The following is a 16,774-nucleotide window of genomic DNA, read 5'->3' as shown; positions in this document are numbered from 1 at the left end:
AAACAATCTGCTTTTTATACTCTTATAATACTCTTGACCTGAATATGTCCCTGACTTTTGAAGAGTGACCTGTCTTGCTCTACAACAAAAGTCTTATGCTTTTAAGCCTGAACTTAAAATCTTCTCTATTTTCACTTTTTGTTTAGTTTTAAAATAATCTTCTGAGGAAATCAGTTGCTTCCTTTGGTTTTTTTTTTCTTTCTGTTTTTCTTTACAAAAATCAGAGAAATGTCTATTAGAAAACATATGGGATGTAACCTTCATTCCTGCTCTAGCTCTGTTTCCCAGGAAACAAATAAGAGCAGCATGAAAAGGATCTAAAGCTCCTAGATCCGGTGCAGAACAAGTGAAGGCAAGTCTAAAAACTGTCTTTTAAGGCAATGACTGCTAAGGACGTCTTATAGACTTGTGGCGTCAGAGTTTTTTGGGAGTGGAGTCTGACTAAAAGGAGAGCCTCTTGGTGGGTCTGCAGTATGCAAATCTGGAGAAATTGTCATCTGGGCAATTCTTCAACCTTTACTTACAGTTACTCAGGAAGGCTGCATTAATTTAGACAATCCATTCCCATGGGGACCAGGAATAGTTCCTGGGGTTGTCAGATTGCATGTGATCAAGTGGCTGCAAAGGTGCCTTAGAAGTCCCTGGACTTCTGCCACCTGGGCTGCGAGCGTGGGCAGATGCAGTTTCCATCTGCACAGGCTGCAGCTGTAACTGTGCCGCCTGGCAGCCTGTGCATGCTGCCTCTGCTGCTGCTGCTTTTTGGGGGGAGGAAGATGAGCTATAAACCCCTTAGCCCAGTATACCCTCACCTACCTTAGAAGTCCTGCTGTCCCATTATTTATTCATGGAAAAACATTTGACTTCAGAGCACTGGATTTATGAAATAAAAGCAAAGTATTCAAGTATTGCATTTTTGTCACTTGTTTATAATGATAAAGCTTCCTGATGTTACTAGTAAACTACAGTGTCACGTTGCGGTACTGCAGCTATTATTAAAATTGGACTAACGCTGTCTTCCTATGGGTAGGGAGATTAGATTAGCACATGCACCAATTTGGCAAAAACCCCACATGAACTATACTTAGTTTTGTTCGTGCTTTCTCTGGAAAGTTCATATAGCCTGGCCACGATTGCATATTTTTTAATTTGCTACCTTCTTTAAGGCCTCTTTTGTCTTCCCTTAAAAGTAGGGCTTCCGTATGTCTCCTTTACGTGATCTTAACTTTGTGTGCTGCTGATAATTAATTTCAACTAGAGCTGGTTGAGAATTTTCCATCAGAACCAATGTCAACTAGAAATGTCTATAAAACAAATTAATCAAAAAAAGTTTTACTGATTTTTTTGAAAAAAACACCTTTTCTAATAGGAAAATCAAAGCATACTATTCTGTTGCATTTAGTTTGACCTGACTGGCAGTATTTTATTTTATGAAATTGTCCTCAAGGATTTTATCTTTGAGTTAGTTGAAAAAGCAAAACCAAATCTCTTGAAACTGTATGGCACACTGAAACTATTCTTGATAACAAGGGATAATTTTTTGCAAAACTTTTTTCCCCCCAAAAAAATACTGAGTGAATTTCTTCGAAAATAGCTGGGTTGTCTGTGTGAGTGACAGATGTAAGCACATTTTGCCTGTGTTTCTAAAGACTGTTCCAAAAAAAGCATGTGCTTACAGATGTTTGGTCAAGCGTTGAGATGCTCCTGTCCTCCCGTTGTGAAAGGGGGTGCTCAACAATTACCATATTAAGAAATAGCGAGCAGGGGAACATTATTTATTTTAAAAAGAAAGGTGCAACTTTTTCTAGTTCAGTAAAGCCTGGAGCTTGATGTTAGCTTAAATACAACCAGGAGATGACAGAAGCCACAGGAACAAGTGAGAGTGCGGTTTTGTCATACACCAATACTAATGAGCATTAGAAAATATTGGTAACGAAGACTGTGAAAGATCAAAAAAAAAAGTTAACATGTTTATACTTTTATTTTATACAGTTATATCCAATTTCAAAGTTTTGTCTTTCTTCTTTCAGAATGATCAGTCTATGCAAGATATGCAGATAATGGGAGGAGATGATCTTTCAAAGCTGACTGGGAAGGTTTGTTAATTTTAAATTTAAGAAAGAAAATAAATCCACTAAACACACTTGAGAAAAGCTGTGTAATTTTGCACATGGACTGTCAGATATTAATACTGGAATCAAAGAAATTTATTAATCCCTATTAAATTGCTGTAATGCCATTGCTTTCAGATTGCAGATGCCCAAAAAGGTCAGAATGTAGCCACTGCATCCTAGTGTAGGGATTTCCCTATAGTTATACATGTACCATCAGTGAGACTGTGGGCAAAATTTGTGCTGTAATGCTTCCCCTGAGCTTGTTTATGTCTTGGAGCCTTGTTTTTTCTGCCTTTGATGGGTTTTGCAAGCAAACTGCAGGTTGAGTATCCCTGTTGAATTCAGCATATGAGGAGTTCAGTACAATTTTGCCTACTGCACAAATTTCAGTTGTGGAACCTTTCACTCAGATAACCACATGGGATTTTTTTTTTTATTTCAACATCAGGCGGGCTGTATGACTGAATTTGCTTTGCACTGTGCTTGAACATTGTGGTAATGAGAGTGGCTTGAGTCAGTGAAAAGGCTATTTTCATCCAACCATGGTAATACAAAGCAATACTTGGAAGAGGAAGGAAGGCTGATTTCATTAGGCAAATGGTCTATGTGGAAAATGGTCAGAAATGGATTCTTTACTAATGCATTAAGGCAACATAATGCTTACCTGATTATTTGTACTGTACATGCAGTTACTCTTATTAGTTGGCACTAAATAATAGCAGTTTCTTCAAAGCACTCAAATATAGCACTAACAAACTCCCTTGTTTTGTTGAACTATAGCACACAAGAAAAAGAAGAGAAAAACTTAACTTTAAATTAATTTCATTAATATTCAATAGGTTTTGATGCAACTAGAACTTAAGTGAAAAAAATGCAGCTAGAATATTTGGGTGATACGTATGTCCTCAATTTGCACTTCTAAATACTCCTGCTGGGTGTTTGTTTCCAAATTATCACTAATGCATTAATCATGTTCTTGGGAAATATTAATTCATTTCCTACTTTCTAATATTCAAACACTGGAGCTACCTGTTTTTCTATGATGATTTTGCATATGTTTCTCTACCTCACAGGCAGAACTGGCAGTGCACCTGTTCATCTTACCTAACATTTCTCTTTCCCAGATAGTCCAAACACTTTCTAAGCTTCCAGGCCCAGCTCCCCTTCCCCATCTTCCAGTCCCAAATTTTCTTGATGAATGGTTTCAGTTATTAATATCTTTTCCAGACATAATCTTTCTAGTATCATTTGAATTCATTGGGGCAAAACATTGTTTTCTTTTGCAGGACTTTTGTGTATTTGTGTGTGTCCACATGTGTATGAGAGAGAAGGAAAATTTCACCCCAAGTAGTTCTGCTCTGTCCAAAAATGAAGTAAATTGTTTTCTTATACTGAAAATCTCGGTGACCTTTTTCTCATTGGCACAGCCCTCCTGTTCCCAGGTATGGAACAGGACATAAAATTTGGCTGTTGAGAGGCTAGGAGATACTTGGGGAGAAGACTGAACAGCAAAATAGTTTAAGATTGCTAGGTAAGGAGGCTGGGGTCTTGGGTAGGCGTGAAGGGGCTGGTTTGGGAACGAAGGCGGTTGCTGGTCAGGAAGGGAGCCCAGTGCTGGAAGCTGGATGTGGAGAGGCTGAAGAGGAGGAGGAAGGGAGGGCTGGGACTGCCAGGGGAGCAGACTTGCTGAAAGAGCATGTTTGGCAGTTGTTTGTATGTGTGGTTGTCTGTGACACAGCTGATGTATGAATAATTAAATAGCATTTTCACTGTAACACATGAGAATGGGGTTTCCTTAAGACTTATCAAAGCTTGAGCTCAAATGCTCATACTTACATGTCTAAAGCTGGATATATGAAGGAGTGGCCTTATGTCCATGGATGCCAACTCCTCCATCTGTTGTTGACTTAAGCAATTAGTGCAAGTATTCAGCACATTTTACTAATCAGCCATTTGCAGACTGATTCAGAGCCTCCTACAGTCAATGTAAATCTTTCCTTGAAGTGTTTTTTACTACCTTAGTTTAGCTGCTGGCTCTTAAACTGCTGGCTTTAGTAACCATTCTAAGTCACTGAGAGAATTAGTGGAAGACTTACTGATAGAATTCAACTTCCCTGCTTTTAAGTGAGCTGGGTGCTGCTTCTGCCTGCTTGGACTACTTATTAAGGAAAGATAGTAATTATATTGAAAAATTAATATGCCAGGTTAAGTCCCATTAACTTAGTGATCACGGAAGGTGTTTCCAAAAGTGCCAGCGGGTTCGGAATGTAAGTTCCATTAAGTTTCTGGTAAAGTTCAAAAGCATCAATAACATAAACAGTTTTGAAACCTGCAGACAGAAGATTCTGAGATTTTGATCTTAAAGTGCTCTTCATTAAGTAATAACACCTGGAACCTCGGCTAGCCTATAATTTTAGTGAACAACTAAATAATTTCCATGCATTGCTTACTATTGGGAAAAAAGATTCCTGAGTATATTCATGAACATGCTGTTCTATAACAATGTTTTTTTTCTGAGAAAGCTTAAAGAAAGCAAAAAAAATTAAAAGCTAATTAAAAAGAGGCTGTTAAGGATAATAGCTCTTCAGAAGGAAGAATATCTCCTCTGTACTTCTCGACAATATGCTTTTGTTTATAAAAATATTATAAGCCTGGGAAGAATGTGTCATGACCCAAACCATGAAAAAGAGAAATATTCTGAGAGAGAGGAGAGTTAGCATACAGATCCAAACTGTTACCTGAAGAAAATCATCCACAATTTGAAATTCTTCTTCTGTGAAGGAGGTCACAGAGGCAAGAATGAAGATTTCCATGGCATGAATCATTAATAAAGGTACTTGAAGAATGAGTCCTGATATACCTTAAGACTCTAATGCTTCGTAACTATTTGTTTCTATGCAGAAAAAATATAATTCCAAAATCTATCCTTTAATGATGTAAATGGTGAACATAAAATTTCTCAGTAGCTGATTTCGTAGTTAAGCAGCTGTTTAATTTTCAATTACTTTAAAGCTGAAACGCTCATTTGGGTAAAAATTATCATTAATGTTTGTAAAGGGGAATACATTTTGAAAATGGGGAGAGAATTAATAACTGTCCAGAAAACTAGAGGCACTGTTTCAAAGCAAGATGGCTATGAAAATTCATGAGATGAGGTGAAAGAACAAATAATACAATCCTGTTTAGTATTAATACTGTAATTATACTGTATAATACTATAAAAATTCGTAACATATTTTAAAGTCTTTGTGGCATTTAAACAAAGTAGATTTTAAAACATCTAGAAACTTCAGTAGATTCAGCTGTACTGGAGTTGTGAGTTATCACTGCCATTTACCTCTTATACTTGCATGTGTGTATATTTTGTTCCAAGAGCTTTGGAGCTGGTTACGTAGACCAAAGTCTCTACTGGCAGGAATCATTCTGTATATCACTCCATATCTGATATGTCCTGTAACCTTTAAAAAAAGCTCCTATACCACTTTGACTTGTCTCCTTGCAAATGAGACAAGTTAGACAAAATCATAGAGTTTATATCATTTTGCAATTAAATACTTATTGCAGTTGTATAATGTATTTGATGTCAAAATTAGATCCATATATTTTGTCATTATCACTGTTTCTACATAGCATAGAATGTGAACAAAATTAATCATTCTTATTTGTTAGGTTAATAAGAGCTTCTTATTAAAGCAAAGTAGTTATGTAGTTAGTATGATACAATTATGGAGCCAGTGAATTTCTGATGTTCCATCTGTCTGTAATATGGATCAATGCTTATGTTCTTTATGAAAGACTATTCCCCTTGTTCATACTAAGTACGTCTTGTTGACAGCCAGTGGTTTTGCATTTTCGGAGAAGTGTAGAAGGTAATAAATAGCGATCAAGAAAAAAAGAAAGTGAATGTCGTCTTATATTCTCTCTGCACTTCATTGTGTTAGTTTGAGCACTCCATCAGTATTCTGATGCTCTCCTAAAATTACTGATCAGCTCATATCAAAAAGAGGTTTCACTCAGAGGAAGATATCCACCATGCAGCACTCCTCACTTCCTTCTGGCAGGATTTGTGCTATAAAATCTCCAAACTTCCTTCATATGTCTCACCTAAATCAATTTATCCACTGTCTACCATTTTCTTGCCCTACTTGTCATATGGGAGGATGTTCCAGGAACATAATGCAATCTCACTTCCTTTTCTTATGCCTCTCATTTCTTCTTTTATTTTATTGAACCATTTTCTCTGCATGTTGTGGGTTCTAACAGTTGAGAGCTGTTTCTCTAGCATTCTCTTAAACATGTTAGCATTTCAGTGTTTAATAAACCATACATGTGGCAGCTGTGTAACACAGGGTTTTATGCTCTAGATTTAAAATACATATTCTCTCCTTCACCATTCCAAGTTTGTTTCTCAGAATTCTGCTGGTACTATACTTATTATTTTTTTCTCCTTCAGTATTCACTGTCTTGACTAATGTTGTGCTTTCTCTCCTTGTATGCACTCCTTTCTGGAATAATGCCCGTAAATTTGCAGAAAAAATAATGGCATTCTCTTTAGAACATTATGTACATGAGGGACTATTTATATGACAGTAAAGGTGTACAAAATCCACCATACACTTCTGCAATCGTCATGTTCCCCAATCATCTCTACATCTTACTGTATTCCTATCAGGCGTGCAGCCTTGCCTTTTTCATCTTTTCAAAGGTCGATTTTATGTGTCTTGAAGCATTCCACATCTTCAGTACCTCTACTTAGCTGCCATCTTTAGTCACTTTTGTTGTTTTGCGTTTTTTCTTAATTAGATTTTATACTGTCTGCTCTTCTGGCAGTTGCCATCCTTAACTGCTTTTTCCACAGCAAAAGACAATATTTTTTTTCTTCCCCAAAGTCAATCACCTTTTTTTGCACTTCCTTCTTAGGTTATCTGTTCTACTGTTCATCATTATTTTCTTTTTTTGTTGTTGTTCTGGAGGAAGGAAAGTACAAAGAAAACTTCCCAGCCTTCCTATCCCATTTTTCACATGGGATTTTGCCTGTGTCTAGAAAATCCTTTTCTAATTCCAGATAATCAGAAAATTATACTTTTTCCTTCAAGTAAGAGAATGGAGACAGTGATGCATTCCTGCATTACCTTTAGATTGATTATGGTAATTTGCTGTACTTAGGCACAACAGAAGCATGCTCTAAAGATGGCTGCAAGCAGAACGTGTGCATGTACAGCATTAAACACGATGCTCTCTAAGAACAAAACGTCAGTGAGAGCATATCATCGTGCCCTCCATTATGTCCCCCACTCTGTTAACTCTTGGAGATACTGAACTAGTTTTACAGACTTTAAATAGCTGAGTCTGTATACGTAAACTCTTAATGCACTAACCAAGTTGCTACCATCAGCAGCTGACACTGACCAGATAAGAGTGTCTAAAAAAATAACGTTTTTGAGATATGGTATCTGTCCTTTCAGGAATGCTGTAAGATGTGGATCAGCCCAGCAGAAAAGATGAAAATCAGACATTCATGACCTTTTCTAGAACCCTGTAGAGAGCTCCTACTTAGATGTCTAATTTCTCAAAAGTCTTTCATATTATTTTCTAACATCTTGATGAAGTGTTAGTATACGTGGATTTCATTCCTGTGCATAGTGTAAAATGATTTTACTTCTAACAGCAGTCCTTGTAGCTTCCTTTGCACCTCTTCACTGAAACCCAATGCATTATTGTTCAACCTTTGCTTGCTGATGATTCTCCAGCCCTATGGCACTGCTTCTTCAAGCCTAACTTAAGTTGTCATAAAATGTCTTGTTTAACCGGTAGTATCTGAGGTTCCCCAGATACAATGCTAAGAAAGCAAGTACTGCAGGTGTGATGAGTAAGGTGATAAAACATTAACAATTCAGTTTGAAGATTCACATTATCAATTTATGTATTTCTGATGATATGGAGTACACATGAAAAGAAGGTGTCTTTAGAAATAATCTAACCCAAAATGCAGACTTCTGAATGGAAATGGAACTAAAGGGAGTGAAAATAGACTATTTTGTAGCCTTCCACCTCCCCCCACAAAAAAAAGAAATACAGATAGGTAAAAAGTGGCTGTATCGGGGGTTTTTTAGGCTTTTCTATTTTTTACGAATATGCCTTTTCCAGCAACTGTGTATTCATGCGTACTTTATAAGCCGGTATAACTAACAATACGTTACATGTATCCCCAAATAGTTTAAGAATAGTTCTATCCAAGAAGGAGAGAGGAAGGAACTCAGGACACCAATGGGGACTGGAAGATAAAAGTATTTCCATCATTCCTAATTTCCATGTATTTTCTCCACTTGTAAGACCACCATTACCACTATACTAAATAGGATGAAAAGTCTGTCTAGGCTTCTATCATGTCTTCAGCAGCAGACAACTGCAGTTTTATTAGGGAAAGGATATATGAAACACAGCAAGAACAGAGACTTCCAAAACCCAAGTTACACCTGGACTGTCATTCTGAATACGTCCAGTGCTAGAACTGTTAGCCACGTCTGTGTCATCTCTTTGTAACTCCACTTACGCCTCTTGTCCATCAAGATCCTATAGCAAGGAGCTTCATATTTAAGTAGCATGTGAAAAAGTTCTTTCTTTTAAGCTTGTTACCTGCTTACCTTCAATGAGCTTTACAAGACTTAGGTAAATCTGCCTTTTTGAATTGCTTCCTTAAAAAATTCTGCAAATCTTGCCACATTAAGGTTCATTTTCTCTTTTTTTTCTTTGCAGTACAGTTATTTGGCCTCATCACAAACAGAGCTTTGTTTAGAGATTCCTATATTTCAAGGTCCAAAACCACCATTATATTCTTGTCTGAACTTCTGGGTAATTAGATTGAAGCGTCCCAAATGATAATTTCTTCACTGTGCCTACAGTTTCTCTTTTGAGCTACCAACTATTTTGATTTAAAGACTTGATGGAGAAGCCTCCATACTTCAGGCATGTTTTACCAAGTCAACTGTCATCACTGCTAAAATGGTGAACCTAATTTTCTCTTCTGAATTTGGATAGCTTTTTGCCTTTCGCTATTGCCTTTCTTAATACCTTTGCCTACTAGATTGAGCAGCTTGCCGTTATCGAATGTATATTGCCATATGGTTGCATATTTGCCTATCATCCAGTCATTACTTAAGCTTCTTTTAGATAAACTAATACATTGGGAGCCTGCTGTAAAGTACTGGCATACTGTAGGATGAGACAAGTAAATGAGACAAGGTTTGAAAGTAGAATTAATAACAGGAAATTAATACTAGGCAATTGATATAGTTGGAAGAAACAAAATTTCAAGCATGCAGATCCTTCTGTTGGTCTGAACAGAATCAGCAAACTTCAAGCTAAGTTTGGGAGAAGCTCTTAATTTTAACCTCATGTAGTAATCAGACAATTTGGGAGAAAAAAGTGATTGCCCTACGTGATCACCAGCCGTATGACCAAAGGGGCAGATAAAAATGTTAAGAGTTCCTCTGAGGTAAAATAAGAGAGCACATTATCATCTGTAGAACACTGATAAATGAGTTGGAGGTCAGCTGCAGTGGAGGATTGTAATGTGCCGTAAAGCCAGTATTTTATTGTGTCCGTGATTTCTAGTGCATACAGCAGTTCCGAATTTTTGTTCACGGGCTCAGCTGTTGAAGGTATTTTGTGGTCTCTTTGAGGTTGTGGGCTGAAAGGTCAAAGTTCTTTTGTGAAAAATGTTCTCCCACTGGGAAGCAGGCTGTTAACTTAATAAAAGCTATTACTTCCTGCTAAAAACCTTACTTCACTGTAAGGTGTTTTTTTCCAGGTTTCAAATCATTCTTCTTTTCTCAGTCTTAAGTTCTTTCTGTTTTGTTTTTTTTTTAACATCTTTTCTTTAAAAAATGTGTGTGCATGTTATTCTACTGATTTTATGCTGAAACATGTAAGGAGAAAATACCCTCTTTGTGTACCTACCTGATTTTCTTGCTATACATGCAAGGGCTGTGTTTGTCCTCTTAGCTGTAGTATTGCATTAAGTATGGTTGTTTATTTGATTACTTAACTAGAGTTTCTGCCTTCCAGGAAATACTCCCCCTTTCTAAATTCGCAACTTAGCATTTTACCTGGTTAAAATTTTACATTTTATGTGAATTCAAAGACAGCCTTTCCTTCAAACTCTTATTGAGTGCTAATTTCAAAGCACTGCTATTTCATAGCAATTTTTCCTGTGAAATCAGTCTTCTAAATGGAACATAAAATCAAAATCTAGAAAAAATTGTTGTTCTTGTCCAGGAAGGTGAAAAATAGTTTTCATACTGCTTACTACTGTCAGGCAGGAGGCATACGTGATCGCATTACTCTGCTTGGTCTGGCTAGCTGACATTGTTCCACTTACTACTGACCTGTGGGAAGGTAAACAATAGAAATGTATTGACTCAGTGCCGGAGTATTTTTCAGCTTATTACAAGTCAGGATTTTTCTTACATGTATTATAATAACAACCTACTTTCTTGCTGTGTATAAGCTCATGTGGCTTTGAAAAGCAGTAAACTACAGATTTTCAGGTTTTGTAGGTTTCCAGTCCATTATTAAAAATTTTTAAATTCACAGATCCATTGAAATTTATTGTAAAAGTGAAAATGTGTCTCTTTAACCTGTGAGACAAATTCACATGGAATGCAGGGATTAGAAATTATTTCTTCTTCATTTTACATAGTACTAATATTGTCAAAAACCTCCTGCTTTTACCAGATGTCCCCAGACATGCTGCTATGAACCATTTCTACTACTGTCTAAAAAATGATGAGACCACAAATTTAATTTTTGTGTAGATCCAGTTCACACCACAAATATTATTTCTGCTCAGTGCAAATGTCCATGTGTAGAGTCACAAGTTGTGTGCACCCTGATCACTCAAAACTGGAGAATTTTAGACTTCACAGCACCCCTTTGCATTTAAAAACAGAGTACAGTTTTAGGGCTAGTGCTCTTTTATGTTTTTATAAATGATCTAGATGCAGGAATCAAATGTACATTAAGTAAGTTTGCCAATGACACTAAACCAGGAGGAGCTGTGGACTCCCTCGAGGATAGAGAGGCCTTATACATAGATCTGGGGGATCTAGAGAGATCTAGAGAGCTGGGCAATCACGAACCATATGAAATTTAACAAAAGCAAGTGCCAGATTCTCCACCTGGGACGGGGTAATCCTGATTATATGTACAAATTGGTGGACGAGAGGCTGGAGCAGCCTGCAGAAAGAAATCTGGGGGTTTGGGTTGATGGCAAGTTGAGTATGAGTCAGCAGCGAGCCCTGGAAGCCAAAAGGGCCAACCATGTCCTGGGGTACATCAAGCACAGCATAGCTAGCTGGTCGAGGGAGGTGATTGTCCCACTCTACACTGCGCTGGTGCGTACTGTGTGCAGTTTGAGGTGCCTCAATATAAGAAGGACATCAGACTATTAGAGTGTGTCCAGAGGAGGGTGACCAAGATGGTGAAAGGTCTCAAGGGCAAGACTTACGAGGAGCCGCTGAGGTCACTTGGTTTGTTCAGCTTGGAGAAGAGGGGGCTGAGGTGTGACCTCATCACAGTCTACAGCTTCCTGAAGGTGGGCAGCAGAGAGGGAGGTGCTGATCTCCTGTCTCTGGTGACCAGCGATAGGACATGAGGAAATGGAATGAAGCTGCATCAGGGGAAGTTCAGATTGGGCATTAGGAAAAGGTTCTTCACTGAGAGGGTGGTTGGTCACTGGAACAGGCTCCCCAGGGAAGTGGTCATGGCACCAAGCCTGTCAGAGTTCAAGGAGCTCCTGGATGACGCCCTTAGCCATATGGTTTAGTTTTAGGTAGTCCTGCAAGGAGCAGGGAGTTGGACTCGATGATCCTTATGGGTCCCTTCCAACTTGAGATATTCTGTGATTCTATGGTTCTATATTGCACCAGCCTACTTCCTGCCAGCTACCTGGTAGAAACAGCTGTAAACACAGGACGAATCACAGTCATCCATATCTATCAGCTCCCAACCATCCCTCTGATCCATCAGCAATGAAAGCTGCTGATTCTCTTGCAATGACTCAATAGAAAGGTGTTTCAAGCTCTGAGACTTGAGCCACCGCCCCTTCTTTATTTGGACTATATAAGAAATCTTTCCAGGACATTTTTTAAAAAAATGACTATTCTCTGTGTCTCGCTGTAAGGTATATTAGCACCATTATTAGATTTCTGGACATACTTCACAGATTGTATTGGTGAAGATGACTCTACTCAGAAATTAAGCCATCTTCAGTCTAGTCAACATGTCAGTCAATATTCCTATTTCCTGTCCTTCAAGCTCCAAAAACAGAAAACGTCAAATGCATGCCAGAAGGCCAGATTACTTTGCTTTTCATGTGGTTTCCTCCTCTGCAATTGCCTCAGATATATCTGAAAAGACAAAACAGTCTTGATCTGTGTGATACAGGAGCTTCAAAGACATATACTTGAAAAAAGATCTTTTCTCCAGTGTTCTTCAGCTTCCTATCATTTGTCCAGCTACCAGTTACTGCTGTAGCACCAGAAGCTGATAAGTTTCACTAGTCTCCTGCCCACCAGCTCACAGGTGGATTTCATGGTGAAGCTGAATAAGGTCTTTCACATAATTGTGACCTTCTGCAAGATATGCTAGATGCAGCCAGCTGTGCATTTAGGATGATGGTGACATTACTGATAGTGTACCAATTTGTTGGTACCATTCCATTCTTCTTTTATCTTCTATCCATCTGCTCAAGGATAAGCTGATCTATTTCAACCAGTTTTAGTTATACATCACCACCATCTAGTCTTGGATACTATATATCGAAACATTTCTTGGCAGTTTGTTCCTCTACTACTCTGCTATGCCATTCCTTTTCTGGAACCCTTCTGTCAGTAGCCTTCTTCAACAGGAGAAAGGTAGGGGACAGGCAGCAATACAGTCAGTTTCCCAGCACATCATGTCGTTTTGTAGGAGATGGTTTCTGGTACCAGAGGATGGCAAACCATTTTGAATGCCTTCAGTCCTAAGTAAAAGTTAAGCGCAATGACTTTAGTGACAGTAACCCTGCCTAATCAAAACAGGGATCAAAATCAATGATCAGGATGCCTGCTTATTTATATATTCAAAATGTTTTCATATCTAATATTTTATAGCGGCTTTTCCACTACGAAGTCCTTACATACAGGATTTCTCCATAGCACAGAAAATCCTCATCAGTGTTTTGGAAATAATGAGAATGTGCATAACACAAAATAGAATCTGTGCTTCCTGACCTAGACAACTGCCTGATTAAAGGGACTTTCAAAGGACCAAATCTCCCAATGCATATCATTCGCAACTGTTGGACTCCTTGACTCTGAGGAGAAGAGGCAAGAATAACAGAATGCTAGTCAGGCAATTTCAGGGTGCACCAGTATCCTTGCTTCTCAAGTTAGTCAATAAATATGAGATCTTACACTTCAGCTGAAGTCATGCACAGGTGACTATCACTCTTGTGACCAGACAAACCCTTCAGGCGTGTCTGGATCCACGTTAATCTTCTTCATATGAGTCATTTGTGATAAGGAAATGTAGACAAGATTAAATTTCTATTAGACGGATGTATAACTGGTTGGAAAGCTGTTCTCAAGAAACAGTTAATTATGCTTCACTGTCAGACTGGATGCATTAAAGCATGTTCTCCAGGGACTATACAGTATTTAATTCATGATTTAAAAGATGGAATTAGCATTTAATGCTAGTGATACTACCTGGAAAAATACTAAAGGATAGTATTATGATCTTAAGAAATTATTTTAAGAATTTGGTTCAAAGAATGACATGTAATGACAATAAAGATGAATACTAACTTCTGTGTTTATAGAGAAGTAATCTTTTGCATAAACGCAAGTGAGGAAGGACTGACTAAGCGGCAGTTCTGAACTGGAGACGATAGGAGGATCACAAGTTGCACATGAGAAAACAGCATACCTTTATAAAAGATGTAACTGTTGTACTGGAATATATAGAAAGACGGATTATATGAAAAGCATACAAAGTGGTTCTTTTATTCTTCTCGACACTGGAAAAGGCTTCTCTCTGGTTTGGGGCGCCACAACTGGAGAAGGATTCTGACCAACCAGACAGGTTCCAGAGGAGAACAAAAGAATGACCAGAAAGCTAGAAAATACAACTTGTGAGAAAACGTTGAATAAATAGAGGTTGTTTAATCTGAAGAGGAGGAAACTGAGGAAATACATCTGTCTTTAGAAGAAGTTAAAAAGAGAAGAAAATAAAGCTTTTTCTATGTCCACTGCAAAACAAGTTCAGATCAAGTAGCAACAGAAGTTTTCTAACGGTATTTTTGCTCTTAGATAATGAGGTGCTGAGACACATCGCCTGGGGAAGTTCTGAAGTCCTCATCATGTTCAAGAACAGTTAAATCAGATATCTGTGAGTTTTAAGTTGATTCTTTGGGCCAACAGAATAGTCTTGGTGACCTTTCATGGTCTCCTCAGCCCCATTTTCTATTAATGTCTATGATTTTTTTCTCACAAGGTAATTAGTAAGGTCTGCTCCTCCCTATTTGTTTAATCCCAATTCCATGGCCAGGGAGGCTGCCATCCCCTCATTCTGTCTTAATTTTATGATTTCTACTTGCTGAGTAAGCAAGAGAATCCCTGTTGCTGCTCATGACAGGATAGCTGAAGCAGCTGTGGTAACAAACATACGTATTTGTCTATCAATGAAATGTCCCAGGACTATGCTTTTCTCTCAGTCTGTCACGTCCCTGTGTGCACTAATAGGCCTTAATGGCCATGACCTGTGTCACTTGGGGCCCCTACCCACACCTGTGGGCACAGGAGCCTCAGTTCAGCTCAACCCTGGGCTTTTAGTCCACGCCTGAGTTATGCTTTATGGGTGCCGATCTTCAGCTCAGCTACAGCCATGCCTGTACGTTACTACAGATGTTGATCCAGACCCCAACTCACAGACTGACTTCCCAGTTTAACCTTGGACCTGTCTCATCACTGTGGACCTGCCTGGAGATCAGTGGGCTGTGTTTGCTCATGGTTACTCTCACTGGACCTGATCCCAACCTGTGGATTGATATCCCAGCTTGACCTCAGATCTGCCTCATCACCATGATACGCACTCTTGGTTGAAGACGAGTCAGGTCTGCCCGCTCGCCTCGCCCTGGCTGGCGAGGCCCCTGCACTGCCAGCTGTGTTACTGCACTCAGCTCATGGGTGCCCTTCACTCCAGGAGCAACCAGCCTTCGCTGCACCCTGAGACACTCTCTTAATGCAGGACTTCACAGCCCTCTGCCGTGTCAGCTTTGGTATGTCCCATCTCATGCCATAGTTGCTGGATAGGTCTTGTCACTAGAAGATCTGCACTTTTTCTTTGTGAGGAAAGTTCTTGTCAAGAGTATGAAGAGCAGCAAGAGATGCACGAAACTGGCAGAATGGGTCAGGATGTCAGGCTGATGTCAGGTCAGCCTCTCTTACCAGGTGCCACTCGCAGTCATCCTGGATTGTTTGCTGGTACTAAAGGAGTTCATTTCCATCTTTAGTTCTGGTGAGGTTCTTTCCTTGTCAACTCTTCTGCTCTCTCCCTATATCATATATATATGTGTGTGTGTATGTGTGTATGTATACACACATAAATATTTACATATATCACCAGCTGTGCAAGTTCCCTGGGGGATGGTTAAACCATTACTCCTGCACGTAATCTTCAGGTGTCCACTGACTGAATCAAGTGATTTGCTTATGCCTCAGACCCAGGTGTCCTGGGCTAGTCTTTGGAAGTGTTTTTCCTAGTTATGACTTCATCCAGGAAGCCAGATGAGAGCCAAACCCTTTTCGGATCCAAATGGCTTCCTTCAAGAACATGTGTCCCTGCACACCTGTCATAAGCTTCTGAACATAGTTTTGGTCTCTTCATCTTATCTAGAGAATTGACATACTTCCATTCTTTCTTGAAGAAAGAAACTTCTAGAGGCAGGGCATCTTTGGACTTTTGTCGTTAAGAGGCCTTTGACTTTTTACCTCCACAGGACTAGGTCTTTCAGATCCAGAGTTGTTTGTGTCAGCAGCTGAGAGGTTGAAAGTCAGGAGTGCCAAGCAGGATAACCACCAGTGAAACCTGTTATGAAAACACCAAAAAGGAGCCACCCTCCAAGATGAATACACATTCCACTGGAGCTCAATCTAAATTAGTGGCTTTCTTGAGTGATATCTCCATTGCTGACATCTGCTGAACTACTGCCGGGAGTTCCCTCCACACCTCTACCAAGTGTTTTGCCATTTCAGAAGCATCCAGGTATAATACAGTGTGTGGTAACATGTTTCTGCAGTGGTTGATGCATGAAGCATGCTGTGTCTCCCTACCACTGTGATTGTTAGGAGGAACTGCAGTATGAATATAAATATGCATAATCTGTTTTCATAATTTCTGTTTTGAAGACTGAAAAAAGATCAACATATCAGTTAATGAAACTGTCAAAGGTGTGCTGTTTATGAGCACACTCCCTTCACACACTCCTTCTCCATGGTGTTTGAGTCTTTCTCAGAACTCTCGACCTTGGGATTCTGTGATGGAGAACGAAGTTAGACAGTCTCCACGTTGTGTGCGTAGCAAAGCCAACAAGCCTGATAGAAAGGAAGCAGAATGTAAGC

At 39.0% G+C, this 16,774-nt stretch overlaps 1 protein-coding gene across 5 annotated transcripts in view; it reads left to right on the top strand.

Moving 5' to 3' along the window:
* Positions 1-16,774, top strand: part of PRTFDC1 (phosphoribosyl transferase domain containing 1) — a 50,022-nt gene that overhangs the window by 26,313 nt on the left and 6,935 nt on the right. For all 5 annotated transcript variants that reach the window (XR_015708824.1, XR_015708826.1, XR_015708827.1 and 2 more), the window contains exon 4: positions 2,028-2,093. Coding sequence is in view for 2 of the 5 variants with exons in the window: in XM_087776941.1 (XP_087633067.1) it covers positions 2,028-2,093 (66 nt within the window). In the remaining 3 variants the exon portion in view is untranslated. The remainder of the gene's footprint in view (positions 1-2,027; positions 2,094-16,774) is intronic.

The sequence above is a fragment of the Nipponia nippon genome, unplaced genomic scaffold (assembly GCF_047370975.1).
Source record: "Nipponia nippon isolate SJK-2023a ecotype South Korea unplaced genomic scaffold, ASM4737097v1 scaffold_1, whole genome shotgun sequence".
Lineage (NCBI taxonomy): Eukaryota > Metazoa > Chordata > Aves > Pelecaniformes > Threskiornithidae > Nipponia > Nipponia nippon.
This window is presented reverse-complemented; position numbering and strand designations above follow the sequence as displayed.